At 39.5% G+C, this 14099-nt stretch overlaps 1 protein-coding gene across 2 annotated transcripts in view; it reads left to right on the top strand.

Moving 5' to 3' along the window:
- The window catches only part of syt7a (synaptotagmin VIIa), a 74815-nt gene that overhangs the window by 51426 nt on the left and 9290 nt on the right, over positions 1-14099 (top strand). For both annotated transcript variants that reach the window (XM_072385979.1, XM_072385977.1), the window contains 2 exons: positions 9668-9770; positions 12245-12512. In XM_072385979.1, coding sequence (XP_072242080.1) covers positions 9668-9770; positions 12245-12512 — 371 coding nt within the window. The remainder of the gene's footprint in view (positions 1-9667; positions 9771-12244; positions 12513-14099) is intronic.

Below are 14099 nucleotides of genomic sequence, written 5' to 3'. Positions count from 1 at the left end.
ATTTTTGCCTTTTTTTAACTCCTGTCTTTCTGAGACCTCCCACTGGTAATTGTTGTGTTATCTTAGCTTTTTCCCGCTTTTATTATCCCAGTCCTTTCTGATCCTGTGTTCTTCTTTTCCTCGTGCTCATTAGCTTCCTTCAATCACCCTCTGCTGTTCTCAGAGTCTCGTCTCTGAAGCTCCACAGAGGGCCCAGAGAGCCTCCTCATTATTCCACAACATGTTAGTCACTTACATAAACATGCAGCTAAAAATAACCCTTTTCCTTGTCAGCCAACTTACACACTAGAAATAAAAAAAATTCCTCTCATCTGTGAGGATGCATCCACTCGCTTTTTCCCATCCCCTAAAATAACTGGGTTCGCAGTCTGTTCAGGATTTGGAACACTTTTAGCGATTGAATAGGGTGGGTGTGTCACGTGACGCAAACAGCTCAAGCCTCATGGCCACGGATGAGAGATTATTTGAACCGGCCTGTGAAACCGCAGAGTTGTAGCAGAAGCCTATGCTTGTCCCAGCCTCAGGCACATGTGACACACTCAACTTCTCCTGCAGTCCAATTAAGCAGTTTTGACCTCACTTTGATTCCGTGACAAATGCGAGACAATTTGGAGATACATAAAATTACACACTTTAAAATAAAATGGCAGAAGTGGGTGAACAAATTCTGATGTACTCGTCACAGTGATTATTCCTCATTCACGAGTGTTTCATCAATTTGACACATGATTCAAAAGTAGGCCTCCATTACAATACAGATGGTAACTGTTTTGTCATCCAAACGGCACAGCTGCAGCATGAAGCTACGCTTGTATCCTGAACAAATTTTATCAATGATAAAAAATCGTCAAAATTGTGTGTTGTTGTTTTTTTTTAAATTCTAGTCTTCTGTCCTCAAGCATTCTGTGACCCATGCTCTACATGGAACCACAAATAAGCACAAATGTTGCTTTTGAGAATATCAAAACTAGCTTCATTGTTCCGGATTACAGTGATACCCACAAAGCCACCATGGAAAATGTGTAATTTGCTGTATACACTACATCTGGCCTTTCCAGCTTTTTGTGTTCACCTAGAAACCTCGTTGAATGGGTTGTGAGATCTGCTAATAGACTAATCAGCATGTAGGAATCAGCACGCAGACTCTTGGATGCACGTCGATTAACAGTGACTGAGAGCATTGTGGTATTTTAAAGATTAACCTGCAGTTCATTTAATTTCTTTCATTCAAAACAGACTTACTGGCAGCTTACAGTCTGTACACAATAGAGAACTTGTAAAGATTTGACTCTGATGAAAGCTTTGGGTGCATTGACCTGTCTATCCTTCCTGAGATTAATTACATTTGAACCACATATTGTTTTGTTTGTTAAATTCAAGATTCTTAATTCTAAAGTATCCATCCATCCATTTTCCATACCGTCAATCCGTTAATCGGGTAGCGGGTGGGCTGGAGCCTATCCCAGCAGTCAATTCTAAAGTATGATGAATGTTTTTTGGCTCACTTTAATTGGCTGCTAAATTTAGAAGCTGAAATTAATGTCCTAAGTCAACAGTCTATTAGAAATGCAAGGTATAAGCTTGCTGGGAGTATATTGTTCCCTGTGGTGTCAGTGCTGACTTCACAGATGTTTTACCATTATTTAATCAATCACGCTCTTACCATATTGTTCATTCTAAACAGAGCTCTCAAACCAAAGACAAAGCAGTTCATTTGTCTCTGACCCTATCACACCATCACACCCTGTGCATTCAGACATGTGTTCGATCTCATCACTCATCTCTGCCTCCATTGCTCATTTCACCCTCATGAATTTATTAGGATTCATTTGAACAACAAGTCACTGGCAAAGCCAAACACAAAGCCTCTGAAGTTAACATGATTAGTTAATGTGAGTCTCAAATGTTAACACCATCATTGCCAACATCAAAGTGAATTCTCTCTGCTTCTGATGAACAGCAAAGAGTTCCTTTGTGCACAACTGACATGAGGTGTCCTACATAAGTCAAACTACCAGTGAGAACAAAGTGCTTTTACTCAGATCCACCTGTAGGTGTATTTTACTCTTACAGCAGTAGATACAATTATAATGCATTATTAAAGGTTTCCCCAGTGTTTTCTTTTATGTTTGGCACAATGTCCAGTGCACATAAGCAAATTGTATACTGCTCCCAAAATGCAAACGAAAGCAAAAATGGAAAATACGCAGGAATGAAATAAAAAGCACAATAAAGCACAAAAGACAACTTATTTAAAAACAATCTTAAAAGATTCACCATATCAAAAACAGCAAAACAGAATATGCAACATTTCAGAAAGCGCAATGAAACAAAAAAGCACAATGAACTATGATCATAAAAACATAACATTTAAAAAATGCCAAACTCTTAAAGAAGACATTTCATTGTGTTTTTTTAACTTTATTATATGTTTCTGCATTTTCTGTTTTGTTTTTGTTTGCTTCATATCTTGAGTAGTTTCAAATTAGCTCCAGTTTTGCCAACTTAAATAGTAAAATGCTGCTTATGCATCAGTAATAATGGTCTTCTAGTATAGGTTGTTTTTTATCGTATCACTTATATGAGTCATTTTAATGCAGCGCATTTACTTTTAGTTTGATAAGCTGTAGCAAATGTTTTTGACGAGCGAAGCTTGCTGTCAAGAATTTTATACATTGCCATATTGCTACATTTAATGGATTAACTAATTAAACCACTAGAAGCAGCATTACTCATGGATTTTCACAGATATTAGAAAAAGAAACTCAGTTACTAGAAGATGTATAAAGCGCTTGAGGCAAAAACAACACAGAGAAGTGTGTAAATGCTTCAATGTTGCTTGGTTATTGTTAAATGCGATCCAAATAACCAAACTGTTTTCCCCACTGGCCATGAGAAGGTGTTGTAGTGTGTGATATGCAATATTTACTGACCTTGCGTGAACGATGGCTGGGTGAAGTGAGGCAGGGATGGATGGACAGTTTGAACTGCAGCAGAGTAGTGATGAAGACTTTCCGACCAAGGTTGAAAGACAGGGTGGAAAGGTTGTACGATGAGATGTTTGTGTACCAGGCATCTATTAAATGTGGTTCTTAGAAGACCTAATTAGCATGCTTGAGTGCCTTGTTAACGCCTCATTGGTCTTCACTCAAACAATTCTTTTGTGATTCAGTGAACATACACTGTAGGTTCTCTTTAACTCCTCGATGCTGTAAAGAGAAGTCACAATTCCTGAGAGCTTTCAATCTAGATCTCACTTCAAGCAGCAACTTAACAGTCCAATGAGGACGGAGGTTCAGGACAGAGGAGGTGGGATATATATCCTTGTGCCACATTAACATTCAATCCACTTGCCTGTGGTCCTTCAATTATTCATCCACGCATGTTACATCATTTTGTGTAAGCCAGTGGAGGCTTTTTTTCTTGCAGATATTAATAGACATAGATATATATTTCTGTCCCTCAAAGACATGATGTACTCTGTGAGACTCTGACTGGTAATTGCCTTGCAGGCCATATAATAACACTCAATAATTTATGTGCTTATTGCACTGCTTAACTTGACATGGAAAACAAACACAATGGATGCCAGTTAGGCCAGTTTAGCTTAATAAACATAAATATGTGTTTATTTAGGTTCATGACTGTGTGTTTGTTCCCTCATTGCATTAGTCTCAGAAGGACGAGGTAAATCTTTATGTGATGTAGGGGGGAGCGTTCCATGCTCACATAATTGCCAGTAGTCCTAAGCTTAGATTTATAAGGAGACCCTGAGTCTGGTCTAATGATCTTTTTTGCTTTGGAAAGTTTCTAATAGAGTAATAACCCGGAAGTATCTGTGTTGCGGGCAGGATAAGAGCTGGTCAAACCTTCTAAAATTCTAAGTCCTAAAAGGACCTACAGTGTTTCCTTTTAGCACAGGAAACACTGGAACATATTTTATGGGAGTATTCCATTCCCTTTTAAATCAATGCTCAAAAGTATTTATCCAGTCATAGTAACTCGGATTTGTATGGACCGCAGGACTGTGAGTCTGAGTAACCAGTAACAACAATATCTTTCACTTTTGTGCCATTTTATTCCCTTTCTTTAATTGCCCACCTTGATAATCAAATCAAATCAAATCAAATTGTATTTATATTGCACTTTTCATGCTTTAAAAGCAACACAAAGTGCCTCACAGAGGCTAAAAACAACAATGATAAAACATACCAACCCTCCCACACCCATAAATACCCAGAGAGACACGAAGACAAACAGACACACGCACACACACACACACACACACACACACACATATGCGCATACATACACACACACACTAATAATAATAATGATAATAATAACAATAAAGTGATATTGTATATTTTAACTTATTATGCTAATACCACACATATGTGAAATAGCCTCTGTGTAGCAATGAAATAAGCATTGGATGAAGCCTCCAAAACATTTTTTTTAACATATTAATCAAATGTTTGCAGTTTCGGTGCTGCAGACCCAATCAAAGCTTTTGTAACCGTGGTTTGGGTTCTCAATGGAGCAGTGCTATCTTTTCCAGAGACCTGACAAATTTCTCCTACCGCCTTTTCGTTTGACCGTTTTCCAACAAGGAAAAAAACGTAGGAAACTTTTTTTACTATACTACTGTACCCCCTGAGCTGCAAAACACGACAACATTTTCAAAAAATTCAGCAGCATTTCAGATAACATATAAACAGGCATTTCTACATTTTACAATGCACAGTTTGATGTGTTTTGTGTAAAAAGGTTTGATACATTTTTTTTATCAAACCTTATCAAACCTCAGAAAAAGCGCTGCTTTTCTGAGAAAATGTTCTTAGTTATGTTTTGTTTATTTGTTGTTGTGTTTTGCACCTCTGAGACACTGTAACGTCAGCATATCTAACGAAAAAACAGTTTAAAGCAGTAATTTCAGGCCCTATTTCCTTAAATATCAGACAGGAAAAAAAATATGCTTCAAAGTAATTAAATCTGTAAGGGTGTTTGTCCATAAACATGTAAAGTGATTATATTCTGCTGTGATGGTCTGACACAGAGCTCCTGCTGTAACAAGGGCTTTGCAGGCCCGACTAATCTGCAGAGTCTTCAGGGGCTCTGCTTAAGACTGTCTCCGAGGCTGTGGCTCCCTGTGGCCATGGCGCTCATCCTCATATCTCAGGGGGAGTGTTGAGATGCATTCAGTTAGATGCAAAGAGTGGAGGGGAGTAGATAGCACTAATGTAGAAAAAAAAAGGAGTCACAAGAGGAGATGGAGGAGAAGGGGAGAATATTCATACACCCAGCCATACATTCACAGGTCAGTGGAGAATGGGAGAAATTTCAAAGTGCAAATCCTTTTCCTTGGGAAAAGAGTACTGGGAGAGAGTACTCATTGTACTTTTCACATTCATGCATTAGAGCCAAAGGCAGCACTCTGGCCAGCAGGTACATGTTTGCGCACAAGCTCGTCTCGTACATCGAGATAGATGGATGGCTGAGGGGGAGATGAGTTAGAATCATTAACCCGGGACTCCTGCGTCAGAACAGGTGGGATATGTGCGGCAGCTTCCACCTCAGAGGCAATCTCTGAAATGAACCTGACTGCAAAACATTTGGTTGATTCATGTTTGGAGTTTTAATGGGTCTTAATAAAATTGTTTTGATGAGTTTGTGTTGCTGATATTGCCTGAAATGATAGGTTAGTTGTTGTAATTGAGCTCTGAGGTATGAATGCTAAATTGCAAAGAGTATTGGGAGGCCATTAGAGGAAGCGAAATGATGAACTCGTCTTTCGAACCCACAGTTGTCATGTTTGTAATTTTCATTGTGTGCACAGCAATTTATTGAGCATAGAGATCAGCTAAAGCTGAGTGAAGTAATATGTTAAAAGCCTTAAACAGTACTCAAAAGGGTCAACATCTGGAGGCAAGTGAAAGTTAAGTGAAAGGAGCTTGTACACAGACTGCAGTAGCACCTCTCTTGCTGCTTGTTCTAGAAATGGTATTTTAGTAAATCATATCGTTTAGGAATCATTTATAGTTCCAACAGCAGGAAGTCATTAGTAAACAGCTGAGACATCAAAATTTGTATATCACAGCCACATTTTTGGTCATAGCCTAAGAAGGGACACAACAGGGCTGAGTGTCTGACTTGAGTGTGAATGCTGATGTGTTTCATGTGGATGATGAGTTATGTAAGCAATGGCCTGCTGTGGTTTTCACTATGATCCTGGGAAGTATGCTGCATGCCTAAAGGATGATGGATCTAGTGGGCGTCTATGAAATTGAGCATAGAAATTGAAATACATCACTTCATGGTCTCAGTCGAGCATGTTTGTTTGAGTGTGACATGTTTGCAGAGGGGTGGGGAGTCTGAATGTTTGAAAAAAACAGAGGGGCTGGGGTGGGCTCTCTTTCTCGCGTCTCTCTCCAGCCTAGAAGTGGAGTGTCTTTCCCCCCCTTCCCCCTCTCTTCGAGCTGCTGGCCCCCGGTCAGGTAACAAAACAGGATAGTATCACAGGACGGTGAAACCCAAAGTGGCCCCGCCTGCCTCCATATGTCTGTTCATGTGAATGTGTGTGTCTGCGAGGCTCTCACCCGTACCTGTCATATATCCTATGCTGTATCTTCTTTGTTCTCAGTGTGTTTGCCTGTTTGTTGCACCCCTCTAAACACACCCTTCCCTTGCGCCCACTCCCAACAGCCTCTTGTCACACACACCCCAAACCCCCATATGTATGGTCTGTGTTTCAAGAGTCGTTGCTATGCCAACAGCCCACTTTCAGTGACTTAGCTGTGGGAGAATCTGATCTGAGTCCACTCTGCCTCCCACTGGATACTGTAGACAACTGCAGGCTTTACAGAATCATATCAACTGCATCAACCCCTAAGGGGTTGGACAGAAAAGGCATTGGCACCAAAATATAGCAGTTGTAGCTCTACCATCTGCCACAATTAATATAGCTTTTAAGAAATTAAATAAACTGGACTCAATCTTCATTTTCAATTCAAGGAATAATGCCTGATATGGAGAAGGGGACTTCTTTTCTTCCAGAAGAGCTTCAGCCCCAGCTGCTTTGTTTAAACAGCCTGGAGGCAGGGAGCACAGGACCACCTCAGGTGCTGTAGAGTCAGGCTGGTAGAGAGGCCATTCCCCTGGCTACAGTAGCTCTTACCTGAGAATGCACTGAACCCCTGAATGAAGCATGAAGGAGAATGAATAATTGAAGACTTTCACTCCCCCATCGATACTTGGGAGGTGGAGGAGGAGGGAGGTGCCATGCTTTACTTCAGTCCCTACAAGTCTCTCCTTGCTTTAGAGCACATCCTCATATCCTAATCCAGCCTTTTCCACTCCTCTCAAACTCGTTGCCTGCAGTTTAGAGTCTGTTGAAACAAATAAACAGGCCTTATGAAAATTTAATTACCATCCTTGGCAACTAATACAACTAACAATTGATGAATATTCCCTTCCCTTCTTGAAGTGGTTAACATCCCTCCTTCCCCCCCGTCTCACTCTGGTTCCTTTGCTGGTAGAAGTGATTGTCTGTTTGCTTGTCTTGTTTGCTCGCTTTTTCTGTCTGTCTATTTGTCAGTATATTTTGCCCCAGTTTTGTCCTTGTCTCTTGCAAAAATGCACACATTACTGCATTCAGCAACAATCCTCATCCAAATTTGCAGTTTAGCGCGCCCAGCAAAAACTTACATTCTCTCGATGAAAAGCTCGACAGAGAATGCTGGCCAGACAGACAGACTTTCTATGGGCTCCTTGTTTTTTGCCTGTCCAAGGCATTGCCTTCACTCTCAGAGTGACAACTACTTGCATATATCATATATGCACATGTAGCCAATGCCAGGTTGTGCTTTGGCCCCAGTGTCCACACTTTTAGAGTGTTGCTAAATGGTTGGAAAATCAGGTTAGTTTTAAAAATAACTCTTATCACCTCCAGTTACTCGATTTCTAACAGTGCCCTCTTTTGTAACACTCTAAATGTGCTCTTCCTATGTTCTTACTAGTTGTCCTTTTTTGTGTTTTCGGTGATATTATATTTCTGTATGGTGTTCACTTATTTTCTCTTTCATGTTATATCTCATCTATCAGTTATTTTGAGCTCTCCTCATAAAGAAGGATGTTTTTTGCTCTCTTTATCCTGATGATCAATTGTCTTTTTCTTTTTTCTTTGTGCTCTTTTTCTCCTTTTAGCATGTTTGCTCCTTTGTCTCCTGTTAGATATATTGCGTGTGTGTAGCTCTTTATTTTTGTCTCTTATTCTTTGATACTTATCAAACTGACCAAACTAAGCCTCTCTTGTGTTTCCAGGCTTTCCTTCCTTCATTTACTATCTTTTCCTGCAGCTCTGTTTTTCTATCTAATGTGCCGGTGTTTGTAACTATTTCACAGTCTCTTTAGTTCTGTTTTTCGTACTGTTCATGCTGTTAATACCTGCTATCTCTTCTAATACCGATTAATAATTTCCAGCTTGCTTGTGTATTTCTCATATTCCTTTTTGAGCCTTCTACCTTCTCTAAAGTCTTTATTATTTCTGTTGTGTGTGTTAAGCGACTTAAGTCTCCACTCTGCATCTGTTCATTTTCCTCTTTCTCTGTGTTTTAGTTCTTGTATTCCTTGTTCGTTTTTTGCCAACTGGTGTTTCAGTGTTCAGCCTCTCCATGTCCCTTGACCAGTCATCTAAATGGAGTGTGTCCAGTGTGTTACACTACATTGGTCAAGACTTTTGTGTCTGACCCTTTCTTGTTCCGTCTTTTTTCATATTTCCCTTAATCTCACAACTTTTTTTCTCCTTTGATTCTTTTTGTTCTCTTGCTGTTTTCCTTTTATTTACACTTTGTGATTTTTGTTTTTGATGTATGAACATAGGGGTTTTTCTCCCAGAGTGTTTATTCCACATGTTTTCGACCATCCCTGTGTACAGGAACTAAACTTAATGCCTAATGACATTTGTACTCTTAGCGCCAGCTGTGCCATTGGAGATTTCTGCTCTCTCCTTTATGTTTCTAAAAATCATTTGTGTTGTTTGTGCTACTGAGAGAAATTTAATCACAAAACATCTGTCCTCTACATGTTGCTGTATATGTCTGTCCACTGTTGTTATAGTAACGTCATGTTGCTGTATATGTCATTATAAATGTGTGTCTCATCTTCAGAGGGAATAAATGTTGATCAGAAACTCTCCAGGGATTGTTGATAATGAAATAGTTTCAATCAATTTTAAGTTTAGTGGCTCTGTTTTGTGTTCTGTCTGAAAATGTGTTTGTTTATTTGGTTGAGGTAACTTTCTTGTTAGATATGTGGATGTTTGCCACACTAGACATAGCTACAGTCATTTCAGACTCCAATTTCCATCAGACACTCTACATCAATTGTACTCAGTTCTTCTGCCCAGCTTTAATGTGAGGACTCTTTGGCGGATTTTATTTGGCTTCGCTCATGATAGCTGCAGAAAGCACTTTTAACTTTGAAGTGACAAGTATCCAAAGTAAACTTGGAGTGAATTTATCGTTTCAGATAGGCAGTTTTTAACCGCTAAACAGGTGGAGGTTGGACTCCTCATGTGCTCAGACATTCTCTCTTTCTGTAGATGAGTAAGCTTCACAGCACATGTCCTCGCTGCTGTACTTTTGTCAATCTCAGTTTTTGCTTACAGGGGCAACAAGCCAGCTAACAGCCCAAAAGGCCAACCCCCTGATGCCGATGGCCACTCCTCTGTTACTGACCTGGCCAACTCTCTCACTGGAGACATGGTGATGGTAAGATAACCCGTTCAGTTACTCATACATGTCGTGTGGGACGGTGACTAGTGAACTGTAATATAAAAGTTCAGCTGTGTCCAAATACCTATGAGAGCTCATCTACTAACCCCTTCTAGTCAGAGAATTGTTGATCACTTCAAAGAAAACATCTCTCAGCGCATGATTACAAATAACTTTGGTCTTTCAGCATTTATAGTGCATCGTTTTTGTACAAAAATTCAGAGTTTCTGTGAAAATATTAGTGCAGAAATACTAAGGATGGAAACCAGTGTTGAATGCATGTTACCTTTTAAGCCTCAAGAAGCACTGCATGAGAAACCACAATGCCATGGGCAAAAGCAAATTTGGGATGGACCAAAAGACAATGTGTTATATAGTCAGATGAGTGTAAAGTTCAGCTGCTATGTTGCTATCAAGGCAATGTCTTTTCCTGTGAGGGCCATGGTTTTTTCAGCAGGACAATGCCAGGCTTCATTCTGAGCTGCTTACTACAGCATGGCTTTAAAAACCTAAAGTGTTGAGTAGCCTGCCTGCAGTCCAGATCTGTCTCCAATTGTAAATAGATCATATATAGGAGAAACAGACGGCAAGTAAGAACAGTTAAGCAGCTGTAGTCATGTATTCAGTTATAATAGACTCAGATCCTTGTTGCCAAACTTCAAAAGTATCATGAGCTCCCAAAAAATCCAGGAAAAGTTTAATCAAAAGGAAAAATTATGTAACAGAAAGGTAACCACACTTCTCTTCAAATGCTTTTTTAGTGTGTTTTTAGTTTAAATGATCTAAATACAGTGAAGTTGGCCATCGAAGATACTGAAAATAATATTCTTCTAGCTCTTATCAAATGAAGGTTAAAATGAATTAACAAATTATAAACGTAAATTTTTGTAACTTTTAGACAAATTTCAATCTTCACTGCTCAAGAAAAGAGCAGTGACAAGGCAGATGATTTCCCTATAAAATTTATTAAGGAATACATTTCCTTTAATCATTAGTCGACTGTCAGACCAATCAATAAGTAATCGATTGTTAAAAAAAGAATAAAATGCAATGGGTGTTTTTCTCTGTGTATAATCTCTGTGACATCAACTTGACTGCCAAATACTATGTAGGTCCTCCTCATGCCCCAAAAGTGATATTTCTCTGGAGCCCCTGCAGCTGATTATGCAAATAACAATGTTGCTGAAGCTGCTCGACATAATGGACAACACTGCACAACCTCTACATAACACAATGATAAAATAACAACACATGTTCAGAGGCTTCTTCTACCATTAGACACTTTTCTAATGAATCAGCAGCCTTTCAGCTGCACCTTATCAGTCAAAGTCAGTGAGTGAGATCAATAACAAAGAAAAAATTAAGAATATTCGTTAATATGTTTATATTCAGGTGTCAACTATGATCCCAGTTCATCCCAGTCACCATCTACATATAAGAACTGTGTTCCAAAGTCATTTTCAGAACAAAGCAGGTTGAACTAAAGCTGCAAATTGTAATGAGGGAGCCATAATAAGGGAAAAATAACACACAGGCAGTTCCCACAGTGGCAATCAAGTGAGACAAGCCATTCAAGGTGACTCTTACTGTTTGACAAATTACAGTGGGAACATTTCTTTTCTTCACTCTTGCTCTGCCTAAAAGCTCTAAAACCCATATTGATAAATGATTAGTGAGTCTTTGTCACTTTGAAATTGTTTCTCTGGCATACAGAACAAAAATCAACAATTTCAGGTAATGCTCGGAGTGACTTTTTGTATGCAAAACACTCCTCAGGTTGGTCTTTTTTTAAAAATGTCAGTAGTGGCTTTTGCACAAAGTAGTTTAATGAAGCACTGCTTGGTTGTCGCCACACAAAGACCTCGATTCTTTGTTCCAAATTATGCTATTGTTAGAGGGGCAGAAATAAAACTTAAAGGACAAAGACAGAAGGTGGAGTCGCAGGAGGAAAAAAGTGACTGTCAAGACAGCTGCAAGTGCAGAATGTCACCCTTGAGCTGTGCGTCCCTGGCTGTTCTCTCAATGCTTTGCACGCAATGCTGTCCCTCCTACTTTTTGTCTCTTGCTCTCTCTTTCACTCTCTCTGTCCACTGCTATTATCAGATAGAGGCCTTTTAGTGCAAAGCAATGATAAAGCAGTCAGAGTGGCTGTGAGAGTGAATGGGGGATCTAAAGCTCCCTATCTTCAATCTGAGCACCTCCTGCCTCTTAAGGACATTAGTAAGGAAATTAAACTCTCTCAGTCTTCTTAACGTCAGACCAATCTCTGCCACTGTGCAGCTGCTTAAGTATGCTGCGATAGAAAAACGGCTCTAAAATTTCATCTCCTCACAGCTTCTCTCTGTCAAGGTCTGTGTGTATGTGCTTGTGATACACAAAGCGTGTACCCTTGGACTGAACTTTTCATGTGAGTGGCTGCTGCAGAATGAGTTAGTGTTTATATTCATTTGTCTGCATTTGTGGCCCTGCAGCTGTCTCCAGGTTCAGAGGATGATGATGGTGAAGGACCAATCAGTGAAAAGCTGGGCCGCATCCAGTTCAGCATAGGCTACAGCTTCCAGAACACAACCCTCACCGTCAAAGTTCTTAAGGGCCAGGAGCTCCCGGCCAAGGACTTCTCTGGCACCTCGGACCCTTTCGTCAAAATCTACCTGCTGCCTGACAAGAAGCACAAGCTGGAGACCAAGGTCAAGAGGAAGAACCTCAACCCCCACTGGAACGAAACTTTCCTCTTTGAGGGTCTGTCTTTTTTCCACTTGTCCAAAAAAAAAAAAAAACTGAGTCAGGTGTCAGTGTGCACATTGACATGACTCTAGAAAAGCACCAATTATTATGCATGTCATTTCAAAATCGGACTTTTAAAAGGCATGTAAGCATGATAGTCCGACTCAAAATCGAAGCTTTCTAAGCCGGACCAAGAAAGGGTGGGGATCAAACCACTCCTGCATGTATATACTCAGCTAGAATCAAGTCTTAAATGGACCTAATTGGACCTAAGTGAACCTAATTGGACGTACTTCAGTCAATAACTGAATTTCACTCCCATGCTTGTATACTGGGACAAGGATGGCAGTCCTTCCCTGACGTACATCAGGTTGAGCTGTAACTGTAGCTTGACTCAACTGTGCGTGTAACCATTTTGCTCTCATTATTTCATCACATAATTTGAAAAAGGGTTCAAAAGGGTGAGTATTGACTTGAGTCATTCCATTGTCAAGTAAACACAGACAAAGTTATTTTTTTTAATTGAAACATTTGATATCTATGAAATATTCATCTATATTTTATCATCAAATAAAGCAAACTTTTACTACTTTTATACATTTAAAAGGCTAATTTTTAGCTATAAGGTGCCTATTTGAATGTATATTGTGGGTTAGGGGTTAGCCATCAATAATGCAGCTTTTGTTAGCCACAAAAATGACAATTTATAATAATAAATGGTTTGACTCTGTATTGCATAGTTTTACAGACGCCTCAGTTTCTCAACGCAGCAAGCCTGGGTTCGAGTCCCAGCCTAGGCCCCTTTGCTGCATGTCTTCCCACACTCTCTCTGTCCTATTTCCTGTCTGTTGAATTAGAGCCACTAGTGTCAAAAAATCCCCAAAAATCTTAAGAAAAAAATTATTTAAGATTAAGAGACTTTATTGTCATTGCATAGTTGTACAATGTACACAACAAAAAGCACAACAAAATTGGGGCACAGATCTCCTCCCCATGCAAACATGTATTAAATGATAAAATAACTAAATAAGGAATGCACTTATCAAAAAAAGAGACACTATATACACATTAAGGGACAACAGACAGGGATAAAAACATAGACGTGTGGCATATTGTAAATGTGAGCACTGCACATGTGGGAAATTAGAAAAATGTTGCACATATATTTATTGCACCCTGCCTGTGGCTGAAATGACACATAATGTCACATATTTGCATTTAACAGGGCTATGGACCTGTTGTAAAAACTGTCCATCAGAAAATAAAAACACATATTAACAACAGTGGTGGTCGAGCTGCCACCATGAACCCCCATGTTGCACTATATTGCTGGCACTCAGCTGTCATCGGGAGCAATTTGGGCTCTGAGTGTTGCTCCTGCTCATGGAGAATATGCAGATTATCATGCCAATCTTGTGATAAATTGGTGTTTCTGTTCTAACACTGCAGTGAAAGACGTTTAACTGATTTATTTCATAAGAATGTATGCATCCTCAGTTTGTACATTGTTTAAACACCAGATTGAGTTCTACACACAAGATTGTCTCTGAAAATAAAGATGTGAATGTAACGATTCTAAAGACATTTTCAAGGTGAGTTTCT

The sequence above is a fragment of the Leuresthes tenuis genome, unplaced genomic scaffold, assembly GCF_036924035.1.
Source record: "Leuresthes tenuis unplaced genomic scaffold, fLeuTen1.0.hap1 SCAF_5, whole genome shotgun sequence".
NCBI lineage: Eukaryota > Metazoa > Chordata > Actinopteri > Atheriniformes > Atherinopsidae > Leuresthes > Leuresthes tenuis.
This window is presented reverse-complemented; position numbering and strand designations above follow the sequence as displayed.